Below are 12,582 nucleotides of genomic sequence, written 5' to 3' on the forward strand. Positions count from 1 at the left end.
ATCCCCTCCTCCCAAGGGCTGGTCCATGCCCCTAGGCTTGGCACACCCCCTTGCCCCTCTGCATTTGCCAGGTGCCCCTCCACCACTTCAAATCCCTCCCCAACTACCAAGCCTCTCCACAGCCCACCTTTCTCGTCCAAGGCTTTGTGTCTACCGTATTTACCAGGATCATCAGCTGTGTGGGGCAGGAGATGGGTGTTGGCCCTGACAGTGAGCTGCTGGGTACATAGGTTGTAGTATATAAAATATTCCTGCTGCAGAAGTGAGAGAGGATGGCCAGGGTGACCACCCCAGATTCACGCCCCAGAATCGCAACTTTCATTAAAAAAGAAGAAGAAGAAGAAGAAGAAGTCGGCCTGGCTTATGGTTCCAGAGAAAACCTTCAAAATGTAACAGGAGCGTTACCGATGCTGCAACACCAGCCTGGGTCTGCAGAGAGCCTGAGCCAATCGTTCTGAGAGGGAGGAGCTGCCCTGAGTGTCACTGATGCAGCCTGAGTCTGCAGAGAGCCTGAGATGATTGCTCCAACAGGAGGGAACTGACCCATAATTATCTCTGTTGGGTGTTACCTCTGAACCCTAATGATGAACACTATCAATCCCTGTGTGACTCCACTAAATATATCCCTATTTGATGATGGTTCTCCCGCTGGAGATCAATGAGTTAGCTAGTTTTTAGTCCATTTCACAGGTGTCAAATGATGCCATATATAGAGCTAATACCACCTCCCTGCTCCTACTCCATATCCCTCTGTTTAGACAGGTAAGAAGGTGCCCCACCACGGCAGACTGGGCAGCAAGAGGCATCACTTACTCTGTGATCTCTTCTGTCACCGTGTGCTCCACTTGAAGCCGGGAATTCACCTCAATGAAGTAGTGTTTGCCATGTTTATCTACCAGGAACTCCACGGTCCCAGCATTTTCATATCCCACCTGCAAGGAGATAAGGGGTTCGTGAGGGTCTGAGCATTCTAACTGTGCCTCTCAATGGCAAATATATACAGAGCGTATATACAGGTTTGGGTTAGGGCACAGGACTGGGAAACAGGGCCGCTCTGTCTGGTCTAGTGGTTAGAGCAGAGTGACTGGGACGCTGGGCTCCAGGGATCTATCCTTGATGCTGGAAGGGGAGTGGGGTCTAGTGGTTAGAGCAGGGTGGGGCTGAAAGTAAGGACTCCTGGGTTTATTCCTGGCTCTATGCGGGGACTGGGGCTGAGTGGACAGAGGAGGGCTGGGAGTCAAGACTCTTGGGTTCTGTTTCCCTTGCAGCTGCTTCTGGTGGGGGAAGGAGACTGCCTCTGAGGAGGCAAGTGGCAAGGTCCCTCTCGGCCAAGTGGGATGAGGATCCTGCCCCCAGGAGATGGGTGAGGGAGGGGAGGGCATCCCAGGGACAAACAAGCACACAGGTGAGTGGCTGTCATGGCCTCATTCTGTCCCTGGCGGTTAGCATGTGACACCTTCTCAGGGTGGCTTGGCTGGCTGGCTCGCAGCCCAATCCTGGTTGAGTGCAATCAGACATCGTTAGGATACAGCTTTTAATTAGATCCCAGCCCTCCAACCAAAGCACTTGACTCCAGAAGATGCTGCGCAGGGAGATTTCAGATGCCGGGAGGTGACACTAATGTAGCTTGCGTGATTAGCAATAATGTAACATTCATACACCGCTGGCTGCCAGGTTTTCATCCCTGGGAGCAGCTGAGCAGAGTTTGGGACAGAAGGAAAAGCTGGACCTACTCATATTAACTTGGCTGGGAATCAGGGCCTCCCCATCCAGCCTAGACCTTGTGACGAAGAACAAAGGGGGATGGGGGGGCTCCTCCATTGGGCTGGGTGCTGCCCAGAGACACAGTCCCGACCCCAAAGAGCTTACTATCCAAACAGGCAGAGGGTGGGCTGGAGATAGGGATAGCAACTGTCTAATCACACAAACGCAAACACCCTTGCCCCGACCCTACCCCACCCCTTCCCTGAGGCCCTGCCCCTTCTCCAAGACCCTGCCCCGCTCATTCCATCCCCCCTCCCTCTGTTGCTCACTCTCCCCCACCCTCACTCACTTTCACCGGGCTGGGGTGGGGGGTTGGGGTGCACGAGGGGATGCAGGGTGCAGGCTCTGGGAGGGAGTTTGGGTGTGGGAGGGGGCTCAGGTCTGGGGCAGGGGGTTGGAGTGCACAAGGAGATGCGGGGTGCAGGCTCTGGGAGGGAGTTTGGGTGTGGGAGGGGGCTCAGGTCTGGGGCAGGGGGTTGGGGTGCATGAGGAGATGCGGGGTGCAGGCTCTGGGAGGGAGTTTGGGTGTGGGAGGGGGCTCGGGGCTGGGGCAGGGGTGCATGAGGAGATGTGGGGTGCAAGCTCTGGGAGGGAGTTTGGGTGTGGGAGGGGGCTCAGGGCTGGGGCCGGGGGTTAGGATGCGGGAAGGGGTTTGGGGTGCAGGAAGGGGTGCTGGCTCTGGGAGGGGGCTCAAGGCTGGGGCAGGGGGTTGGGGTGCACGAGGGGATGCAGGGTGCAGGCTCTGAGAGGGAGTTTGGGTGTGGGAGGGGGCTCAGGTCTGGAGTGGGGGGTTGGGGTGCATGAGGAGATGCAGGGTGCAAGCTCTGGGAGGGAGTTTGGGTGTGGGAGGGGGCTCAGGGCTGGGGCAGGGGGTTAGGATGCGGGAAGGGGTTTGGGGTGCAGGAGCGGGTGCTGGCTCTGGGAGGGGGCTCAAGGCTGGGGCAGGGGGTTGGGGTGCATGAGGGGATGCAGGGTGCAGGCTCTGAGAGGGAGTTTGGGTGTGGGAGGGGGCTCAGGTCTGGGGTGGGGGGTTGGGGTGCACGAGGAGATGCAGGGTGCAGGCTCTGGGAGGGAGTTTGGGTGTGGGAGGGGGCTCGGGGCTGGGGCAGGGGTTTGGGGTGCATGAGGAGATGTGGGGTGCAAGCTCTGGGAGGGAGTTTGGGTGTGGGAGGGGGCTCGGGGCAGGGGGTTGGGGTGCAGGAAGAGATTTGGGGTGCAGGAGGGGGTGTTGGCTCTGGGAGGGGGCTCAGGGCTGGGGTGCAGGAGGGGGTGAGGGGTGGCGGCGCTTACCTCGGGCGGCTCCCAGTCGACGGCACAGCATGGCTAAGCCAGTCTCCCTGGCCCTGCACTGCTCCTGGAAGCAGTTGGCACATCCCTGTGGCCCCTGGGGTGGGGGAGCCCAGGTGGCTTCACATGCTGCCCCCCACAGCTCCCACTGGCTGCAGTCCTATTGGCCGCGGAGTCCTCCCAGGGGCTGCAGGGACATGCTGGCTGCTTCTGGGAGCAGCGTGGAGCCAGGGCAGGCAGGGAGCCTGCCTTAGCCCCGCTGTGCAGCCAGACTTTTAGCTGCCTAAAATCTCCCGGTTTGGCTTCAGTAGCCTCCGGGAGATAGAGCCCAATTCCAGGAGACTCCCGGCGAAAGCAGGAGGGTTGGCGACCCTACCTGGAGAACGAGGTGCAGAGAGGGGAAGGTCAATGGCAGAGCTGGGATTAGAAAACACGTGTCCTGACCCCTAGCCCAGGGCTCTTTCCTCTCTGCCACAGCCTTCCTGCTGAGCGTCTTTCCTGCTCTCCAGTGCCCAGTAAGGGCATTTCTTGCATCTTCCTATGGAGCAGTGAGACTTGGCCCCTGCTGGAGAGGGGATATGGCCACAGCTGGGCCCACTGACCTGCTGGTATGCAAGGGCACTGTGCGGGCGACAGGGCTAGATGGGTCACTGGGCTGATCCGGGGCAGCAGGTGGTGCTAGACGGGCCCATTGGTGGCGGTGGGGGCCGGATATTGAGTAGATGGGACCATTGCTCTGGTATTCACTAAGCTACCCCTGGTGAGCCAACACTGGGCTTCGGGGATGTGTGTTTGCTGCAGTGAAACCACAGGCACACAGATCCCCCCCTCCTAATCTCCCCCGCCTCCCTTTGATACCCCCCCTGCCGGCCCTCTCCCCAACCTCCTCACCCTCTGCCCAGTGGCCCACGTCTCCTCTAGGACCCAGCTTTCAAAGCCATTCCCCGCAACCCCTGTCCCCCACTGATCTGTGCCGTTTCTGGGGCCTCTCAACCTCTTCCCAGCTCAGCTTCCCTTTGCCTTATCCGATGTGACTCAAACGCGCCTGCAGAGCGCACGTTGCTTGCATTCACGTTGGACTGAACCCAGGCTATTTGCAAGAACCGTTTCTTTCCCCACATCTGTCCAGGGATCCCAGGTAATGAAAGATTCACGGCTGCTGCCAGGGAGAGCTCGGAATCCCTGTGGCACGACTGGGACAGGGGTTAATGTTGCTCTGCAAACAGAGGGGGATGGAAGGAAAGAATTTCTCTCTCTCTGTCGCTTTCCCCCTAGCACTGGCGTCTAGTGTGACTGCAGCAACTGCAGTGCTTTCTCTGCCAGCTGCTGCATCCTCCATCCCAGCAGGCGACGTGCAGACAGAGGTATGCTCTGTTAAATCCAGGGAGGTCCGGATAAAATGTAACAGGGGAAGTCTGGAGGATTGGCACATGCCTAGCAGCTGCTGGCAGGCCATTCAAGGGGTAGGTGCTATGCCGAGAGCCCCGCTCACACCAGGAGGTCAGGAGGAGACACTTTCCACTGCATGCAATCCCACAACCCTGGGTCCCCTTGGAGGGAGATACACAGCTGTGCCTCCACCGCTCAGCCTGTGCCCAGAGGTGCAGACGATCACCCCTCTGCTTCGCACCGTTCATTACTCTGGGGGTTCCAGCCGAGGCCCTGAGCAGGATGGGGGCCAGCCAGCGAGAATAGCTCCCTGGGCCAAAGAACCTGCAGTCTAATTAGACAAAGCTTAGGAGGGGAATCAGCTCCCCGGGGGAGGCAGGCCTGGCACTCGGGTCTCTTCCCTGCCAGCGCAGTGCTCCAGCCATTAAGCTGCAGTGGGATCAGCTATCCTGCCTCTCCACTTCAGGTTCCACAGGGTTCTCTGGGAACGCTGACAAAGTTAGCAGGCCTGCCTCTCTGGATGAACGGTTCCTTACAGGAGAGACATTAACTAGCCATAATGGAAGCAGAGCTCTCAGCCAAGGGCCCTAGGATAAGTGGGTAATTTCAGCCTGGCAATAAGCACCGCTGCAGAGTCCTCATCCCTCCCCACTTCAATCAGAAATAAACACGCCGTTCTCTGGGGAGCCCAGCCACTGGAATGGAGTGAGGGACGGGCTGAGGCTGCCACTATCTATGCCATGGGAAGGGGCTACTGAGTTCTTTGGGGCCCTCTTAGCGGGTTTTCGGTAATACCTGAGATCCCCATTGTGCCAGGCGCTGCACAGACCCTGGCCAAGATCAGGGCCCCATTGGGCCAGGCACTGCCCAGACACACGAGAGCATCCCTGCCCTGAAGCCAGCAGCTGTTCATACTCCACTTACTCCTCTCCCTCACAAAGCTGAGGATGGAACACAGGCCCCATGACAAGGGCATCTCCCCCAGCAATGGCTGGAAAGGAGGTCCCACTCTCTGCCCTCCACATGGTTAGGATCAGCAGGAGGGCAAAGGAGGTTGCAGGGGACCCAGGTGTCTGGCATAAGCTCCCCTGACGGACTGTGGGGTAATCCTCACACTGCAATACCAAGAACCCCACCCCACCGCAATAGGCTTAAAGGTGAATCCCACTGAAGGGCAGCAGAGATAACCTCGTCTCAGCTGAGGTGCAGGGTGCCAGGTGGCAAGCGCAGACTGCTCCCTCATGGATAGAGCCCTGCCAAATTCACAATCCATTTTGGTGAATTTCATGGTTATAGGATTTTTTAAATCGTAAATTTCATGATTTCAGCTATTTAAATATGAAATGTCATGGTGATCCCTCTCCCAGAGCTAAGGACTGAACCCAGGAGTCCTGACTCCCAGTCCCCCCCTTTCTAACCTCTAGATTCCCCTCCCATAGCAGAGGACAGAATCCATAAGCTCTCATTTCTGCCCCACCTTCTCCAGCATCTAGACTCCCCTTCTCCTCCCAGCTGCAGGAATAAAACACAGATGTTCTGGCTCCCAGCCCCCAGGGGAAAAAATCCAGAAGTCCTGAACACCAGTCTAATTCTGTGTCTGTGTCTGTGTGTGTGTGTGTGTGTGTGTGTGTGTGTGTGTGTGTGTGTGTGTGTGTGTGTGAGAGAGAGAGGTGACACGAGGACAGAAGCCATGGCTGTTGTGTCTGCCCGTCTCTCGCAGACGACCAGCAGCTCGGGCGACGCATGTGAGCAGGGGACATGTCGAGGAACATGATTAACTGTAGCATCGCTGCGTCCCACTGAACAGATGCTGCGCTGCGGTGGCAAACGCCAAGACAGCGCTTGGAAAACAAGGCAGGAGTGGCCAGCGTGCCAGACTGAGAGTCAGTAAACCTGGCTTCTATCGCCAGCTCTGGGGGGCAAGAGGGCTCTAGTGGTAAGAGCAGGAGGTCAGGCTGGGCGTCAGGCCCCCAGGTTCTTTCTCTTCCATTCCCTGGCCTGTTTAAGATCCAGACGATGAATTACAGATACAAAATCTGCCTGGCCTCGTCACAGCCCTGGGGGTGACCTTGGGGTAGACTGACAGGGACCAGGACCTTCTCCTAGGACATGAGAGAGAGAGAGCGCATCTCTGATCCAACCCACGCCTGCTAATTAAACAGGGAGCCCGCAAGCTGTGGTGGCTGGGAGTTCAAGGGGAGCTGAGGGTGGGGAAAATCCTTCAACGGAGCAACCAGCGGGGGTCAGTGCAAGGCCGGGAATTAAATAACATAGACCAGAGAATATGGATTAACTGTGCATTTCAATCTTCGCAGGGCAGGGGGGAGCGGGTGCCAGACAGCCGTAAAGAGGATAATGAAGCCTGGAGCTCATTAAAGATGTTTTAACTGTTCGGCGGCTCCTGAATTTTAAGAGGCATGGACAGCAATGATATTTTTCCCCCTTAAAGAGGCAGCCTGGCTGAGAAGCAGGACTCCTGGGTTCTATTCTCAGCTAGGGGAGGGGAGCAGGGTCTAGTGGGCTAGAGTGAGCAGTGTAGGAGGGCAGGACACCTGGGTTCTATTTGCAGTTCTGCTACTTACTTACTGCAAGTCCCCACCCCTCTGTGTGCCTCAGTTTACCTGCCCACCCTTTGTTAATTTAGACTGTAAGCTCTCAGGGGCAGAGACTGTCCTGTCCCTCACTGTGTCTGTGCAGCACCTGGCACAATGGGAGCCCCAATCTCACAGACTCTGTGAATCAGAGCTCACTCTGCTGTCTTGAGTAGGTGGGGCTTATTTTGAGGGAGGAGCATGGTCCCACGCCCCTGTGCCACCGCAGACAGCTGGGTGAGGACACTAGGTCCTTCCACACAGTAAGTGCGGACAACGTCTGGTTTACGACCATGCTCCACAACCTGCGTCCTCTAAGTCTGAACACTGGAATCACTTCCCCCCACCGTGCGGTTATTTTCCGAAGTGCCGGGGTCACACGCCAATGCTCGGGGGCCGTGCCGAGCTATCTGTTCTTACTGCCCCGAGCTGCCAACCCCACTCCCACCCCCAGTGATGTAAACGCAGTGTAAAAAGAGCACTTTAGTCTGCTCCCTGCTGGTGCTGGCTCACATCAGACTGTGGAGGTTTTTCTACCCCTGCTGTGGCTGAAGATCAGAGAGGGAGCATCTGGGGAAGGGAGAGCCCCACATGAACATGGCTTATGCATCACAGGAGTTCCTGGCTAAGAAAGACATTGGGCTAGTGACACAGGTATTGGACTAGGAGCTGGTGTCTACTCCTGGCTCTGCCACTGACCGACTGTGTGACCTTGGGAAAGTCCCTTCCCCGCTCTGTGCCTTTATTTTCCCACCCCACTTTTGTCTATGGCGAGACTCCGGACTCCAGATTCTATATCCAGTTTTGGGAAGGGAGTAGAGATTGGTAGTTACAGAAAAAGAGGCTGAGAATCAGGACTCTTGGGTTCTATGCCTGGCTCTGGGAGAGGAGTGTGACTAGAACCCAGGAGTCCTGACTCCCACCTCTGTTTCTCTAACCACTAGACACCACTCCCCACCTACAGCTGAGAATAGAACCCAGGAGTCCTGACTCCTAGCCCAGTGCTCTAACAGTGGAGATCAGCATCATCCTACTTCCATATATTTCAAACTAGCACCAGGATTTGACTTCTCCACCCCACCCCGGGACATGAGCAACACCCCAGTCGTCTGTTGATTCCTATAAAGAGATGCTCCACATGGAAATGCATCTGTGTTTCCTGTAGCTTAAATTACCTGCTAACGAACTTGAGGGGAAATAATCTCTTAATTATCTATTTAAGAAAAAATGTAGTACAGGCAGCCTAATCAAATATCATTTTGATCATTAAATGAAAGCACATTACGAGGCGATTGAGTGGGTTTAAGAGCGGGATCAGCAAGGCTGGAGCTTCCTGCGCATCAGCAGCTGGAGAAAAGACAGGGTAGCTACATGCATAATAGACATTAGATAAGGCTGCCAGGCTGGCAGTCAGAACGCCTGGGTCCTATCTCCACTTCTGAGGGGTGAGTGGGAGCTAGTGGTTAGAGCAGCAGGGCAGCTAGGAGCCTGGATTCCTGGATTCTCTTCCAACTGGGCCCCCAAACTTACTGGGTGAACTTGACCAAACCCCTTTACCTCAGTTTCTGCTTCCACGCTCTCTTTCCACTGTGAGCTCTGTAGGACAGGGACTGTCACTCAGGGTGTGTCTGTGTGGCACCCAGCCCAGCGGGGCCCCCAATCACACTCAGGGTCTGTGTGGCACCCACCAAGACAGGGCCCCTGATTGCAGTCAGGGTCTGTGCAGCACCTGGCACGATGGGGCCCTCGATCTCAGTCAGGGCCTCTGGGAGCTTCCATAACCCCACCAATACTGAATTTGCAGAAGACAAATGTAGGCCTTTGTGATGTCGGTCCTTTCCTGCCTTAGGTGGGGGGCACATGAGGCCATGCACGACCCCCCATAGGTTTTGCAGCAGCACTAGGAATGCTGGGTTGCACTCCCAGAAGCCTTGCACCCGAGGCTGCACACCCAGCTGGTGGGACAGCCATCCCTGCACTGCACACGCATGGATCAGACCCAGGAGCCTCCTGATTCAGGGAGCCTGCTCCCAAGCTCCCCTATTATTTCAGGTAGAAAGACTGGGGGAGGAATGTATTCAAATAAGGTGATGTATATTTAAATATGCAAATCAGGGCACTGCCTTATTTGCACAGAGCACTCAACTCTGCACCCTAATGGGGCACGGTGGATGTGCTAGTCCGCAGTGAGGGCGTGGTGAAGTGGCTGAGCAATGAAGCCAAGGAGACGTGAAAGCAGCTGGGGTTTGAAGGGGATCTGGGAACGTAAAGGAGATTGATCAACGGCCCCGCTCTGTGGCTGGCGTCTCATCTGCTCCCTCTGATGTCTCTTTCCAGAGGAATCCCCCACTGAACCTGCTGCTCTGCAGACGCTGCCAGAGACACCTCGGTGTTGGGCTGGGTTGGCTCCGGATGCAAATGTAGCAATTTAGACACTGTTCCTGGCCCGGCTTTGTATTAGGTGCTCCCGAGATCGGGGCTCCCCATCGTGCTGGGTGTTGCACAGACACGACACAGATCATGGCGTCCTTGGGCCTGGTGCCGCACAGATCCCTGGCTGAGGCTGAAGGAAGGGAAGCGCTATTATCCCGGTTTTACAGAGCCCCAGACAAAGTGAGTGGCCCAGGGAGTCCGTGGCAGAGCCGGGAACTGAACCAATCTCCCAAGTCCTAGGTTAATCTAACCACGGGGCCAAGCCTCCTCTCTGCGAAAGAATGGCCTTAGGAATACATAGATTCAGGCACAATGGAGACACAATCTAGACAGGTTGAATGAATGTAGCACCCAGGACTCCTGGGTTCTATTTCCCACTCTACTATTGCCCTTGGCCAAGTCCCTTCCCCTCTCTGTGCCTCAATTTCCCCACCTCTTCTTCGTTAAAATAGCCTGTAAGCAATTTGGGGCAGGGACCATATCTGTGTATCTGTGCAGTGCTCAGCCCAATGTAGCCCCACTCCCGGGCAGGGTCTGCACAGCGTCAGGTGCAATGGAGGCCCTGCTCCCAGTCAGGGTCTGTGCAGCAGTAGGCACCTTGGGGATCCCAATCTTGGCCAGGACAGGCAAACACAGTTGCTTTACTGACCGGGGGAGCAGAGAGGAAAAAGGCTGCCTCTACCGGGGAAGGAAACTTGAAATCCTTCTCGCTGACTACCAAGGAGGGATGAGGCTGAACTAGAAGGAACTGGCTGAAAAGCGAAACATGATGAGGAATAAATAGAAGCCTGTTTTCAGAGGCCTGATCGTGAAGGAGTCAGAGAGGCAAAAGGAAATCAGGGTGAGCAGCCATTTGCCTCGGAGGCTTTAATCAAGCCGCAAAGAAGAACCCATCAGCCAGGAAAGGCAGTTCTCAGCCGATTACGCCAAGCGTGCTCTGTGCCCAGGGCAATGGTGCCACACAGGCCAGGGGCTGCTCGGTGCTCTGTCTGGTGTAGTTTAGAGGCCTCATCTGAGATTGTAGCTGTGCTGTGCTGGGCACAAGTGAAGGCCCTTGTAGCCTCCGCCGGCTACACCCTGATCACCGTCCAGGTCTGTGCAGCGCCCAGCACAATGGGGGGCCCTGATCTTGATTCATGTCTGTGCAGCACCTGGCACAAGAGAGCCCCTGATCCCCCTCAGAGTCTGTGCAGAGCCCATTATTGGCAGGCGCCTTTAGTGCTCTTAGCAACCTCGATCCACCGTGTTCCAAGTGGCTCCATTAGTTTGTTGTGCCCATAACAACCAGGAGCTCGTTTACAGAGCAGGAGCATCAACTCGTAAGTTCTGATTCCGGCCTGTTATTTTATCCTGTCATTTGCGATTCATTGTCCCTGAAGGAAAATAACCCAGCAGGGCTTTGGATGTTGCTCAGATGCATCACTCCCAGGCAGAGATGCATGGAACCCACAGACTGTGTGCATCTGCTGGGCGAACACTGCCCCCTAGTGCCAGGCAGCCTGCCGAGCAACTGCATTCGCACCCATGAGGCAGGAGGCACCTAGATAGCTATGCCAAGGAGGGAGTGGGGGCACGTGCCAGGAAGCCTGGAAGCTCCAGTGGCCCACTAGGGGCATTTGCTGCCTACTTCAATTAGATGGGAGAGTGGAGAGCGCAAACAGGAAATGACACTTGGGATCTTGATGAGATGCAGAATAACAGGGAAAAATCTGCTTTTTTGTGTCTTCGAGCCACTAGACCCCCACGCCCCTCACCACCTGAGCTGGGAATAGACCCCACGAGTCCCGACTCCCAGCCCCACTTCTTTAATCACCAGACCCCACGCCCCTCACCACCTGAGCTGGGAATAGACCCCACGAGTCCTGACTCCCAGCCCCACTGCTCTAACCACCAGACCCCACGCCCCTCACCTCCTGAGCTGGGAATAGACCCCACGAGTCCTGACTCCCAGCCTCACTGCTCTAACCACTAGACCCCACGCCCCTCACCACCCGAGCTGGGAATAGACCCCATGAGTCCTGACTCCCAGCCCCACTGCTCTAACCACCAGACCCCATGCTCCTCACCACCTAAGCTGGCAATAGATCCCACGAGTCCGGACTCCCAGCCCCACAGCTCTAACCACTAGACCCCACACCCCTCACCTCCTGAGCTGGGAATAGACCCCACGAGTCCTGACTCCCAGCCCCACTGCTCTAACCACTAGACCCCACGCCCCTCACCACCTGAGCTGGGAATAGACCCCACGAGTCCGGACTCCCAGCTCGCCAAACTCGTGGCTTAAAGCGGATCACGGATTGGTTGCCACGAGGTTGCCAAGGAGTCTTGTGCAGGTCCAGATGCCAACAAAGAGCGGGCGTCTGGAGGGGGAGACAATTAAACCCAGCAGCAGCTCTGCCGCTGGCTTTGTCTTTTCATAATAAGAGATGGAGGTGGCACTGGTAATTTCAGGAGTGAAGCTTATGCTTATGCTCCCTCAGTGAATTTCACGGCTGCCTGCCTTCCAAAGTCATGTGGCGGGACTGTAAATCCCGAAGGGGACATTCTAATCAGCCACGAGATCCCTCTCCCCTCCCACACTTGGGAAATAAGACCCAGGAGTCCTGACTCCCAGACCCCCTGCTCTGACAATTAGACCCTACTCCCCTCCCAGAGATGGGGATAGAAGCCAGGAATCCTGACTCCCAGCCACCCTCTCTCTACCCACGAGATTCCATCACCCACCAGAGCTGGGATAGAAACCAAGACTCCTGGCCCCACCCCCCTACTCTAACAACTAGACCCCACTGCCTTCCCAGAGCCAGGAATAGAAGGAGTTCTGGCTGTCCATGAATGTTTCATACTGGGGGTGTCGATTTCAGCAGCTGCTGCCCCAACTTGTCACGCCGTCAGCGAGTGGGAGGTGCACGGAGTTCGTTAGGAAGTCTGGTAATTACTCACTTCACAGAGGAACAATGGGACCCCAGTGCAGAGGGGGAAGGGACATGCTAAGACAACAGCTGCTAATGTCACCACTCAGAGCTGGCTGTCACAATGCTCCGCGGTATCAGCACAAATCACTTCTCCCAGCGCAGGAGCCCTGGGCTCCTTCTGACAGCCCACGTTCCCAAAACACAAA

At 56.2% G+C, this 12,582-nt stretch overlaps 1 protein-coding gene across 7 annotated transcripts in view; it reads right to left on the minus strand.

Moving 5' to 3' along the window:
* The window catches only part of PC (pyruvate carboxylase), a 229,762-nt gene that overhangs the window by 107,990 nt on the left and 109,190 nt on the right, over positions 1–12,582 (minus strand). For all 7 annotated transcript variants that reach the window (XM_045023189.1, XM_045023191.1, XM_045023190.1 and 4 more), the window contains one exon: positions 814–932. In XM_045023189.1, coding sequence (XP_044879124.1) covers positions 814–932 — 119 coding nt within the window. The remainder of the gene's footprint in view (positions 1–813; positions 933–12,582) is intronic.

The sequence above is a fragment of the Mauremys mutica genome, chromosome 7 (genome assembly GCF_020497125.1).
Source record: "Mauremys mutica isolate MM-2020 ecotype Southern chromosome 7, ASM2049712v1, whole genome shotgun sequence".
Classification (NCBI taxonomy): domain Eukaryota; kingdom Metazoa; phylum Chordata; order Testudines; family Geoemydidae; genus Mauremys; species Mauremys mutica.